Genomic DNA, 13,257 nt, shown 5'->3' with positions numbered 1-13,257 from the left:
TCCGCCGCCAGGCATCAGGCTGGAGTGCAGTGGTACAATCTTGGCTCACTGTAACCTCCGCCTCCTTGGTTCAAGCAATTCTCCTGCCTCAGCTTCCTGAGTAGGTGGGATTACAGGCACGCGCCACCATGCCCAGCTAATTTTTGTATTTTTAGTAGAGACGGGGTTTCACCATGTTGGCCAGGATGGTCTCGATATTCTGACCTTGTGATCTGCCCGCCTCGGCCTCCCAAAGTGCTGGGATTACAGGCGTGAGCCACACCGTACCCCACCAAATTCTTTTTTTTTGTTTGTTCGAGATGGAGTCTTGCTCTGTGGCCCAGTGTGGAGAGCAATGGCACAATCTTGCCTCACTGCAACCTCCACCTCATTGGTTCAAGCAATTCTCTGCCCCAGCCTCCCAAGTAGTTGAGCTTACAGGTGCCCACCACCACACCTGGCTAATTTTTGTATTTTTAGTAGAGACGGGGTTTCACCATCTTGGTCAGGCTGGTCTTGAACTCCTGACCTGATGATCCACCCGCCTCAGCCTCCCAAAGTGCTGGGATTATAGGCTTGAGCCACTGCACCTGGCCAGTTAAATTCTTAATAAAAGCAAATTGATACGGAGTTTGATTTTTTGAAGTTGGTTATAAGTAGGTGACTGGATTGAGCAAATAAAAATTCAGGATGCCCAATTCGAGTTTCAAATAAATAATAATGAGCATATCTCAAATATTTCATGGGATATACTTAAACATTCGTTATCTGAAATTCATACCAAATTGGCTATCTTCCATTTTATCCAACGACTCTAATTACAAGAATAGGAAGATATTTCAATCAGGCTTATAAAAAGCTGGCCAGACTAGTAGTAGGATATAAACAGACTAGGTGGTCCTACCGTTCTGTCATGGTTGGTCACTGAACAGTTAAGGAAGTTTCCAGCGAAGTCCCAGATTTGGGCTGGCATGTGACCAGATACTGGTCTATTTTTATGCTGAGGTAAATGGGACAATTTTTCCAGGGATTCAGTATAAATTGTAGAGAAGGGGGTATATGCTTAAGAGGGCAGAGGAAGGTTCGTATTGTACGCTGCCACCGTAAAGTCCACTTCAAACAAATCTCCCCTACCCCAGGCAAATAGGGTAGGTATAAATGATGGCCTATAACTGGAAGAAGTCAGACGGGGTTTTGAATGTGTGGACTGAGTATGCCAAGCAAAGGAACGGGGAGTAGGCAAACTGGCCTTGGAATGAGTGGATTCCACTGGAATGAAACAGGTCAAACTCAACATATCCAAACCGGAAAGCACGACCTTTCCCTCCAAACTCCTCCCCACTCCCTAAGTTCATTCAGGAATTTAACAAGTATTTAAGTCGCCACTAGTGCTAGCAAGTGCTGGCTCCAGACAGACACCCTTGAGCAGAACAGACATGGTCCCTGCTCTCAGAGAACTTAACAGCAGAGTGGGGGAGACCCATATCCTCACAAAAATAAATGATTAATTACACATTTTGACGTTGCTATGACAGAAGGATGTTTGGTGCTATACATCTTTAATAAAGCCGGTGTGCTGCTGCTATTTTCAGGTGGCAATTATAATGAATAAACACAAAGGATTATTACAAGGCATCCTGAGAATAAAACATTTTAAAGGAAAGTACCACATAGTTTCCTATTTAGGGGAACAATACTCCATTAAAATTCACATTTTTGGAATTTAAAAATTTATTTTTTTTTTGCCTTTCCCCACAAGTTCTGATGGAATTTGGTTTCTGCTTAAGTAATGTTTACTAGAATATGTACTTTTATATGAAACACTTGCATATTTGTTATTAGTATGATTAATCTTATCGTCACTGAACAAAAAGTACAAGTAAATAATTTTGTTTGACGGGTAAACAAACCTCTTCCATGTTCAGCCCATCTTTTTTTAAAAAAATTATTACTATTATCTTTTCCAGATCAGAGATGTACAACCCATCTTTCAATGGTGATTCTACTCAACTGCTCCTGTGCCATCTCTGGTCAAGAGGGTGTAATTCCTGCTAACTTGAAAGAGCAAAACTGATAAGTGCCTATTTCAGTAGCGTATTACCACTTAATTACAGAGGATAGCTTCCAGGAAAAGTACCATAATACATCGAAAAGGGGACTTTTAACTGTATCTGGTAGAATTCCAAAGCACTTAACACTCTCTAGGGTCAACGCAGTGACTCCCATCTTACTGAAGTGCAGCTACTTCTGGCCTGGAGCGCAGCTGCTGGTCAACAGCTGTCCAACCTCAGCGTTCCCCACTCGGGACCTTCAAGAGGAGCTCACCGCACCCAGTAACATATATCGCTAGTTTCAAATCACGCTTCTTGTGTCTTGCAAATTTATCTGGAACGGAGAGAAGTACCTCGTGCTTCTCGGAACTTCATCAACTCGGTTTTGGCAATTTTCTTCCCACGTCTTTAATCCCTTTCTCCCTTTCTCTTTTCCCCACCTTGTACCACTCTATTATCTGCCAGACGGAAGAATTTAGCCTTTTTAAACTGAAGGACCGGAGGAAGGGAGAGTTAGAGAACTGGACTCGGGGAGGAGGGGCGGTGTTAAACATTTACAGTGAGAGGGGAAGGGGCGGGTGCGCGAACAAAACCCCCAGGCAACCTCCCTCCAAGAGTGCGGTCCTAACTCCCGGTTCCTCCGCCTCGGGCAGGGCTGGACGGCCTCAGGCAGAGGATAGCAGAGGGAGGAGGACCGAAGTCCTCGTCCGCACCTTCCCCCACCCCAGCTGCATTTCCCCCGAACTCGTCCGGGTGCTGGCCTCCAGGCGGCAGCCGGCCCCCGGATCCCCGCGGGAGGAGGGCGAGCTGAAACCCGGAGGCCACTCGGATTGTTTCGCGCTTTCAACTTCGCGGAGTACCGCGCGCTAGGGTGCAGCGGGGTCTCAGGCCGGCGCCACCCGGGTCCCCGCGCGGGAAGCGGCTCAACGAGGAAGGCAGCCGGCGCCCGCGGTCTCCCGGCCGGACGCCTGCGTTCTTCCGGCCAGCCCCCCATGGGGGGGGAGGGGCGCCGACGCCGCGTTCTCGGGGCCCCGCAGCCGGCGGAAGGGCCGCGCATCGCGGAAGCGCGGCGGCAGCTGAAGATCAGCTGCTGGAGGAGGCGGAGAGGGAGAGGGAGGAGCCTTAGGGGGAAGGAGAGGGAGGGGACCGTCAGGAAGCCGCGAACGCCGCCGAGTGTCTGCACACCTCGCTCTGCCTGCCATGGCTGGTTAAAGAACCATCCGGATCGCAGCGCGGGGGGAGGGTCGGGTGGGGGGAGCGGCGGCCGCGCGTGAGGCCGAGGGAGGGGCGGCGGCGCGAGCGGCGGCGGCGGCGGCGGTTCCAGCATGAAGAGGAGAGCTGGCCTGGGGGGCAGCATGAGGTCAGTGGTGGGCTTCTTGTCCCAGCGGGGCTTGCATGGGGACCCCCTGCTCACTCAGGACTTTCAGAGGAGACGCCTGCGAGGCTGCAGAAACCTCTACAAGAAGGACCTCCTCGGCCACTTCGGCTGTGTCAATGCCATTGAATTCTCCAACAATGGAGGCCAGTGGCTGGTCTCAGGTAAATCAACCCCCTTCCCCTCCCCGCGCCTCCCGGCCCCCTCCCAGCCTCCCCCTCTGGCCCTCCCCCGTCACCCTCCTCCTGCCCTCCGTCCCCACCCCCTCCCTTTCTCATCCCCCTTCTGCGGTGGGAAGGTTTGGTGTCAAATTAAAACCATTGCAGGGGGAGGGGAAGGAGAGGATGTCTTCTATAAAAAAAGACCTAAAATGGTTGACAGCTCCTTAATTCGCTTTATCCCAAGTGCAAAGTGATCTCTCCTGATGCCTGCCCTGAAAGTGTGGGTCGGGGAGGGGGGCGAGGTTACCGCTCGACAAAGTTTGACGACAAACTCTTCCTCCGCGTACTTTAAAAGGTGCTGGGGGCATTTTGGGGATGTGGAGGGGGAGGAGGCCGAGGCGCGCCTGAGGCAAGGGGAAGCTGGAGCCCCGGTCGCCGGTGTCAAGTAGAAGGGGTCTTGGGGCTGGGAAGCGGGCGGTGACACACTGGATGCCTAGGGGCCCGGGTCTGCGACCCGGGGGCTGGCGGGGTCCGCGGAAGGGAGGTGACTGGCGGTGGGGTCGCCGTGGGCCGCCCCCCTCGGTGCTCTTAGGGGCCCAGCACCATGGCCTTTCGTGATGTGGTGGCCTCCTCTTCGTCTTGTTTTTAATACGATTTCATGAGTGGCGAGGGCAGTGGAGGCTAAAGGACACCAGCCTGAACTTGAATACGCAACTTGCGAGGCAGGGGGTAGGTGGGCGACCCCGGGAGACTTGTTGGCGGGATCCCGGCGTCCCGCAGCCCGTTTCCCGCGGCCGCCGTTGCAAGTGGTCTCTGCTTGTCCTCCCTCTCGCCCAGACGGGCCTGGTTGCCCCCGGGCTCTCCCTCTGGTTTGGGGAAAGTGGCGAAATCGAGGCCGGGGCTCCGGCCGGGCAGTGTAGGCCTCGCTCTCCTGGGGCTCCTAGCGACAGGCAGCTGAATCGATAGCCTATTGCTCCCGGGGAGGCCTGGGCCCCAAGGACTGCGGGGGCCGCTGCCCCTGGGGAGGTGCGCTCGCTGCCGGTGGGGGCGCTCGCTGCCGTTATCCCCTCCTCCTCGGGGTCGCGGGCCCAGGGCTGGGGCGGGTGGGAATGGGCCTACGTGAGGCTAGGGGGCGGCTCCCCGAAACCTGGCTCTGGGGAGAGGGGTGAAGACGGCTGATTGGGCGTTCCTGCTTGCCTGCTGCCCTCTTCCGTCCCTTTTTCTATATTGGGAGGGATGAAGGGGGAGTCCAGCGCTGGACATGGCGCTTAGCTTCACCCAGGTCTGTCCCCGAATGGCTTTATAATTTGTGTCATTGGGCAGCTTGCCAGAAATTTCTGGGATCATGGCAAAGCATCCGCCTTCAGTAGTAACCGTCGGAAGTGACACGGGGCGTACAGCCCAATGGCGGGGGTAGCAAAGAGAAAGTCTTTGCGATCATTTTATGATAAACCCTCTGGGATCTGTTCAGAGCTGACTTGACTTTTTACCTCAGATCGTTTTCTCTTTGACTAGGTGGATTTGGCCCTAGATCATCCTCTGAAGAAACCTGATCCTCTGGGCAAAAGCTTCCTTTCCCTACACCATCATATAAAATTTTGTCAAATAAATTTCAAGTGCAAAAATGGGGTCTTCTTTTTTAAAGACCTGGCTCCGAGTATTCTCCCTTACTGGTTTTCATGTATTCATAAAACTCTTGATGTATTCCAACAGAGAAGTTCCCAGACACAAGTAAATTTTACCTACTGAGTGAGGTAATTTGGGGGTACTTTTTGGGTGATAACTGAACTAATCATGTTAACAGAATTCTAAGTAGTCACCCATTGTCCAGCTTGACACACCTTTATTTATGCATTTATTTGAGACAGGGTCTCACTCTGTTTCTCAGACTGACGTGCAGTGGGCTATCACTGCTCACTGCAGCCTTGACCTCCCAGGCTTAAGCTAACCTCCCACCTCAGCCTCCAAAGTAGCTGGGACTACAGGCAGGTGCCATCATGCCTCGATAATTTTTAAGTTTTTTTTTTTTTGTAGAGGTGGAGTCTCCCTATGTTGCCCAGGCTAGTCTTGAACTCTTGGCCTCAAGTGATCCTCCTGCCTCACCCCACAAAGTGCTGAGATTACAGGCATGAGCCACCATGCCCAGCCCACACTTTTTAAAAAATAACAAATTTATTGAGATAATTTACATGCCATATAATTTATCTATTTGAAATTACATTTTTAAAAGCACTGAAAAGTTCTCTTCACTCTAGTTTATAGAATCCTTGGGCAGGACTCTCCCCTATGTCTTAAATGAACCCTATTTTACCTAGGCTTGGCCGGGTCGTTTCCTTTATCTTTATTTTAGCTTGTAGAAGAGGAGGGTCCTTTCCATAGGGAAAACTCTGGCAGACCTTTCGATTCTGGGTATTTCTTTCCTTTTCTAGGCTTGTGTTGCCCATCTCCATCAGTACTTCCTGGGTTCCAGCCTTCTTTGTCCCTTGCTCCTCCTCCTTCCCCCCATACTCCCTCTAGCACAGTTCTTCCTGTTTCCTTTTTATCTGCTCCTGTTCCTGTTCTTAGCCTATCAGCAGACTTTTCCACAACTCCTCCAGTTTGGCTCAGATACACCTAGCTTTTCCTATTTGTTCCTCGAACATACAGTTTTGGTTTAAAGCCTTTTTAGCTGTTTACCTTCCATTATGAGTATACAGCTATGTTAACAGAAAGTTTCTCCTGTTTGCTTCAGATAAGGAAGCCCCGTTTGGGATTCTTAGTATACCTTAACTTGTTTAAGCTAATTAAATTTTGTTCTAGGAAGTCCTTCAATAATTTTCCCAAGTTTAAAACTAGTGTCATGTTTATATTTTTTCTTATCTATCTTTGTCTCTCTTTAGCAGTCAACACCTGAGGGGAGGTACAGTATTCTGAGGCTAATGCCATGTATCCTCAATGTTGTAATGTGGTGGGATGCCAGACTCTGGGATGATAATGAGATTACTTTTATGCATTTTGTTGTTCTTGTGTCTTGTCTGGATTGGAAAGCCCTTAGAGTGTTGTGATTAAAATGATAGATTGTTCATAGTTTGTTCATTGTTTTCATTTCGTAATTGTTTGGGCAGGCTCATATTTCTTGTAACTGACACATACCATTTGACAGAATTAACTTAGACCCAGGGCAGAAATAATATTTGCATGATTCCTGTGGCTGTGTAAAGTACTATTAGTTAATGATACATCACTTTTCTGTTCCAACAGCTATCCCCTTTTCCAGGGCACAGTGAGGCCAGCAGATATTGAGTAAACCAGAGAAAATCAGGAAGGAGAAAGGTGCTGTGCTTGGAAGTGAAATTATGACAGCAACAAGTGGAGAAATGGTTACTTGCACATGAAGATATTTTAACCTAAAAAGTACTTTATTTTTCTTGTTGATGATCAGAAAAGGGCATCGATATGATACCATTTTAGGCAATGTGGTATAGCGGATATGTGGCTAACGTCATTTCTGTGTCATTTGTTTAATATGTAACGTTAGTCAAGTTACTATGCCTCTGTGTTTTCTGAGGTATACAGTTGGAATATCGGCACCTACCTGAAGCACTTGTTGTGAGAACTATGTTAGTCAAAGCTTAGGTTGGGTGCTGAACAGAGTGCCATGCCTCTCAGAGAAAATACCGAGTTTGTTTTCTTTCTCTTTTGTACTCATAACACATGGTGTCATTAATAGCAGACATTTGTTCTTATAGTATTGGTAATAGACCAGTGCAGATTGGCAGACAGGATAGTTTTGTGACTTTTTCACGTGGAATGTGGAAGCACAATGTGGTGTAGAAAGTGCTTGGGATTTGAAGGCAGGTCATTTGAGTTGGAGAATCCACCAGTTAAAGTGTATGAATTTAGGTTAGTCCCTTCACTACTCATCTGTAAAATGAGGGTAACAGTGTGCTCTCACTTGTAGTTAAATGGGGGTAGTGAATGGTCAGTGAAAGTAATATATGTGAAAGTGTTTTATGAACTTGGTTTTCAGTGAACGTTACTTTTTTTTTGTTTTTGAGATGGAGTCTTGTTCTGTTACCCACGCTGGAGTGTAGTGGTACGATCTTGGCTCACTGCAACCTCTGCCTCCCGGGTTCAAGCAATTCTCCTGCCTGAGCTTCTTGAGTAGCTAGGATACAGGTTCATGCCACCACGCCCAGCTAATTTTTGCATTTTTAGTAGAGACAGGTTTTCGCTGTTTTGGCCAGGCTGGTCTCAAACTCCTGACACCGTGATTCACCTGCCTTGACCTCCCAATGTGCTGAGATTACAGGCGTGACCCACGACACCCAGCTCGTGACATTACTTTTTATAAAGACTAGCTTTTTTGTTGTTGTTGTTTTGCAACCCCCTTGCCCCTCCCAAGACTAGCTTATACTTGATGATTGTAGTCTCTTCTTAGAATATTTGTGTGTGTTAGTCCTTTGAGGAATGAGGAACAACACTGTATGTTGAAGTGTCACTTACAAGAGATCCTAACAACATCAAGGAGGTAACAGAACTATACGTATTTAGGGGGATATCCTGGGTTTACCTTTCAGGTCTTTGATTGCATCTAGTACTTTAGATTGCTTTCATTGCCTCCTCTTATGCTTTTCCTTTTCCTTAAAATGGTGTCTTTTATATGTTTAAAGTTTTTTTCTTTTTTTTTTTTTCTGGGAAGAAGATGTATTATCTTTAGGGATTTGACTGGAAGACCAATCAGAATGTATCTCTATGTGCATTTGACTTGGATTGTTATTCTGCCTTCTTATATCTTGTAAAAGGTTTGTGCAAATCATCTTAGCAGTAAACAAAACAAAAAGATTTGGCTCTTTGGAATGAGAGTGGCTATAATATTATTTCCCCTGAATTGAAGTTTAAGGCATTGGAACTTGGAGATCTAGCAGAATAACCCCTAAGTATGAAGTTTTGAGTTATAGTGAGAGATTATGATCTTTTTTGGGTTCTTATGACTAAATATAGCAAAACTACCTTCAGAAGTTTTTCAAATAGCATGAGCAACTCTGATGTTTCAAAGTATTAATTATGTAGAAGTTGTAAATGGAGAGAGGCATTTAGTTGCTTGGTCATAATATTTATAAATGGGGATAACTATTTAGTCTATTTCTAGTTCAGTTGGGTCTCTGACCATATTGATCATTATAAGGATTCATAGTGTATATATATACAGATTTTAGAGTATGAACTCTGAAGTCAGACTGCCTGGGGTGACTACCAACCCAGGTACTTGCTGCCTGGGTTGCCTTGGACAGGTCACTTACCCACTCTGTTTCCTCACCCATATAATAAGGATAATGATACTCTACAGGGTTGTGGTAAGGATTGAATAAAATAACATTTGTAAAGTTCTTAGCACAAGGGCCTAACCCAGGCTGTTGTTACTGCTGCTGCAATTGTTGTTGTTGTTTCCCTTGAATGTCACAAAAGGCTTTTAGGAGATTGATACCTTCAACATGTAACACATACTGTACATGGCACAGTACACCATGAAAAATTGAGAAAGATCTCCATGAGGTGAACTGTTCAAAATGCTTCGTGAATAAGCTTAACCAGTACAGTCATCAAAGGGTATTTTTAAGCATTGTATAATAGCCGTGATTATACCTCTATGCTTAATTTGAACTGATTAATTAATGGTCATTTCTTGTTTCCCAGTCACTAGTTTATATCACATTTTATGAAATCTGTGTTTTGTAAATAAATTAGTCTAAAAGCACATTATCTGCAGGTAAAGTGTTTGGCTTTAGCCAGTTAAATAAAGTCTGACTTTATTAAAGCTGATCATTTAATTAGAATGAATTTCTTGGTTCAATGGTTACTTATCAGGAGAAATATGGCCAGTGGTAGAGCAGGTTTCTGACTTTGAAAAGCTTTTATGGTGTAGACTTTTTAACAAGGTAATTGAGGAATCAATTTTCAAATTTTCTTCTGACCTTTCTATTTACTGATAATTCATTGCTGTGAAGGTATTAAATTTTATTATTTGGTCTATTTATTAGTTCAATAAATAGTTTTTGAGTCCATGCTATTTGTAAGACAGGAGCTAATGACAACAGGGATGATGAATTAGATATAAATTATGTTTTCAAAAAGCTGGCATTTTAGGAGTGTTCAGTTCTCATTTGTAACCATTCATGACCTTTTAAAATTTATTCGCTTTACCTTATGATACTTTAATAGATGTTTGTTTTTTCTCTGGTTTGCTATACTTAATACAGCAAAAATGCTCTTTCCTGTGAGATTTGATGGGAAAGAAAGGCCTATAGAGATGGTCCTAAGGAACTTTGCTATGATAAATTATAACGATCATGTTGTAAGGATAAAGTAATGTGAATATTTGTAGATACACATTATTTATCCTGCTTGTTCTTCAGTCAGCTAATTGATACCTATCAATGGTTGGCAAATTTAGATTTATGCCTGGGTTTGTCACTTCTGCTTTAAAATAACCTAGTGAGATTTGTCTGATGATCATTAGTCACATTGGACATTATTATTAACACATCAAAAAGTTGTCCTTGTGTTCAGTATTGTTCAAAAGATCATTTTTAATTCGATTTATGCCAATGTATTTTTGATTGCTAAGATTTCCTAAGGAGAGCAGTAGTCCTCAGTTACGTATTCTGGCCATCATATTGAAAGGAAGTGTCAGCCCAGGTACAAGCATGTGTTTATTCACTGATTATTGATGGATTTGGTTGTAAAGTACAGTTGGAATAATTTAGATCAGGGAAGCTTTATTGACCAGTAAAACTTGTCACACAAATGCATTCTGCCGTCTGGATTCCAAGTTAAAAGGGAGGTGCATTTATTTTCTCATGCATTGACCAAGGCAGAGAGGGCATAAGTTTATAAGAGCACTTCCATTGCTAATAAGGATGGCACTTAATTTTAATTTCTGTTTTCCTTTCATGGTCTTAAGAAAGAGGAAACTAATTGCTTTTCTTATTATTTTAGTCTGAATGTAGATACTCAAGGGTGGAATGAAGTCTTTTAAAGTTAAAGGAAATACAATCCTAATTCAGATGAAGATTATCTAGGTTAAGAAGGAATCAATTCTGTTTTCAATTTTTGTTGCCTCACATTATTATAAAAATATTCTTACTTATAACTGAATATTCATTTGAATTGATTATTGTGGGAATATGAAATTCCATCTCTTTTCTACTCAATTCTCCTTTAAATTTTTTTATTTTATTATGTTGCTATAGTATGGGTAATTAAAAAAAATTTTTTTTTTAATTTTCAGTTATAAAAATTAGGTTGCCATTTGTTGGCTGGGCACAGTGGCTCATGTCTATAATCCCAGCACTTTGGGAGACTGAGGTGGGTGGATCACCTGAGATCAGGAGTTCGAGACCAGCCTGACCAACATGGAGAAACCCTGTCTCTACTAAAAATACAAAAATAGCCAGGCATGGTGGTACATGCCTGTAATCCCAGCTACTCAGGAGGCTGAGGCAGGAGAATCTCTTAAATCTGGGAGGTAGGGTTGCAGTGAGCCAAGATCGTACCATTGCACTCCAGCCTGGGCAACAAGAGTGAAACAACATCTCAAAAAAAAAAAAATATATATATATATATATATATACATAAAAATATATAAAAGTAAAAGTTAGTTTACTATTTGCCAAAGTTTGGGTATGTAAGATGAATTTAGGTAATCTTTGAATGAATATTTAAAGTTTGGTAGTTAATTTATCTTTTGAAACATAAGAAAAATTAACATGAATAAAATATTTTTAATGGTTTTATTACTTAAAGTGAGGCTAAATTTTTAGGTAAATTAAGGCCAAGTGCGGTAGCTCACACCTGTAATTCTAGCACTTTGGGAGGCAGAGGCAGGAGGATCACTTGAGCCCAGGAGTTTGAGATCAGCCTTGTCAACATATCTCTACCAAAAATTTTAAAACTAGCTGAGTGTGGTGGCATGCACCTTTAGTCCCAGCCACTCAGGAGGCTGAGGTGGGAGGACTGTGTGAGCCTGGAAGGTCAAATCGGCAATGAGTCATGATCATGCCACTGCACTGCAGCCTGGGTAACAGTGTGAGACCCTGTCTCAAAAAAAAAGTTAATTTAAAGAAAAACAATAAAGGTGTTATGTGGATATGACAAAAATCAAAAGATGATCAAGATTGAAGCTTGCAAAATATTGCATTAGATAACCCTTTATATCTTCTCTTTTCCTCATGGAATTGGAGAAATGGAAGGATTTTCATTTTATAGGAAAGGTAGCTGAGATCTAGACAGGTGACTTGCCCAGAGCTGCTTGTGTAGTCTCTGGCTGTCAGGGCTCTAAGTAGGGCTCCTTGCTCCCAGGCAGATGCTGTTTCTCTCTTTTCCTTTTGTAGGCAGGTCACATTTTCTGGAACTGTCCTAAAGAATCGAAAACTGAATGTTAGCAGTTTCTGGAGCACCTGTACAACTCTGGTTGCTTCTCTTAAATTATAAATTACATCTCTGCGTTTTGCTGTAACTAAGGTTAACTTGTTTTACTTAAGTATGTTTATTTACTAGTTAAAAATGTTTATTGAGTACCCATTGTGTGCCCCTTTAATCTTAATAACTATGAAAATTATTATTTAACTTTTTTCTTTCTCTTAGCTTGTAACATATGCCAGGCCTTCTGCTAAGCACTTTACATGTCTAATTTGCCACTTGGAAAATAGCCAGTGTTACCTGTAGTGTAGAAAGGCAGAGAGATTTGAAGGTTTTGTATTAGTTGTCATAAGTGAGTGCTAAAGCATCAAGAAAGGGCATTGATAAGTTACTGCTGAGGGTTCTATAATCCAGAGAACAGGCAATGCGTTAGTGGAAAAGTAGACATTATAATTCATTATTTGTGGGTAAAAAGAAGTGAAATATGGCCGGTTGGAACACAATGGTGCTTACAACTAATTGATCTCAACCAGTTACAGATTTCTTTGTTCCTTCTCCAGTACTATTGCTTCACTTAACTGGTCATAAAAAAGTGAAGTGAAACATAATCCTAGGGGCAAAAAAGATTTTTATTACCATGATCCATTACTTTATAGAAAATTTGCTTCCAATAACTGCTTTTCAAGTTTTTGTTCTTTTCAGTTTTAATACTTCTTGGTCACCACTGCCATTATAATATAAGCTTCCCAGAACATAGCTCTCATTGTTTCCCACCCCCTGCTGATCTGCAGCACTCCCCAGTGCCTACTGAATTAAGAAGGAATGCCTCGCCCAACAGTCAACGAGACGTTGCTGTTTGTTAGGAAAAAAAAAAAAAGTTTAACAGATTTTTGAAATAGCTAGTATTTTATGTCATTTATTTATCAAATATTATTGGGGCACATTTCATGTGCCAGGCATATGTAATACTTAAAAGAATCTTTTGTGAGTTAGGGTAGTATTATTATCCTTACATTACATGTGAGGGAACTGAGGCTTACAGAAGTTAGGTAACTATGAAAGCTCCTATGGTTTATGGTGGAGCTAGATTTCTAGGATGGGTCTGAATGTTTTCTGAGCCATGCTAACTGCTTTGAAATTTTTACAATGTTATATACATTTTTAAAGGATCTGATTTTTTTCCTCTTCTCTCTTGATGCTGTCACTCTTATATTTTGCTATCTGCAATTTTCGCTTTTATATGTAAATGGAGGAAGATGGGTGGGATTGAAAAGATGGGAGTGGACTTGGA

The 13,257-nt window shown here is 43.4% G+C and overlaps 1 protein-coding gene across 7 annotated transcripts in view; it reads left to right on the top strand.

Moving 5' to 3' along the window:
• Positions 1-3,154: 3,154 nt before the first annotated feature.
• The window catches only part of DCAF5 (DDB1 and CUL4 associated factor 5), a 106,822-nt gene continuing 96,719 nt past the window's right edge, over positions 3,155-13,257 (top strand). For 3 of the 7 annotated variants that reach the window (XM_009006237.6, XM_002754046.8, XM_009006240.6), the window contains exon 1: positions 3,155-3,569. In XM_009006237.6, the coding sequence (XP_009004485.3) occupies positions 3,356-3,569 (214 nt within the window). In that variant the 5' untranslated portion in view covers positions 3,155-3,355. Of the gene's footprint in view, positions 3,570-3,736; positions 3,922-13,257 lie in introns of those variants that run through there. The other 4 variants (XM_078335238.1, XM_009006238.6, XM_078335239.1 and 1 more) reach the window with 2 other exon arrangements.

This window comes from Callithrix jacchus, chromosome 8 (genome assembly GCF_049354715.1).
Source record: "Callithrix jacchus isolate 240 chromosome 8, calJac240_pri, whole genome shotgun sequence".
Taxonomy (NCBI): Eukaryota; Metazoa; Chordata; class Mammalia; order Primates; family Cebidae; genus Callithrix; species Callithrix jacchus.
The sequence above is the reverse complement of the archived record's forward strand: the minus strand, read 5'-3'. Positions and strand labels throughout refer to the sequence as shown.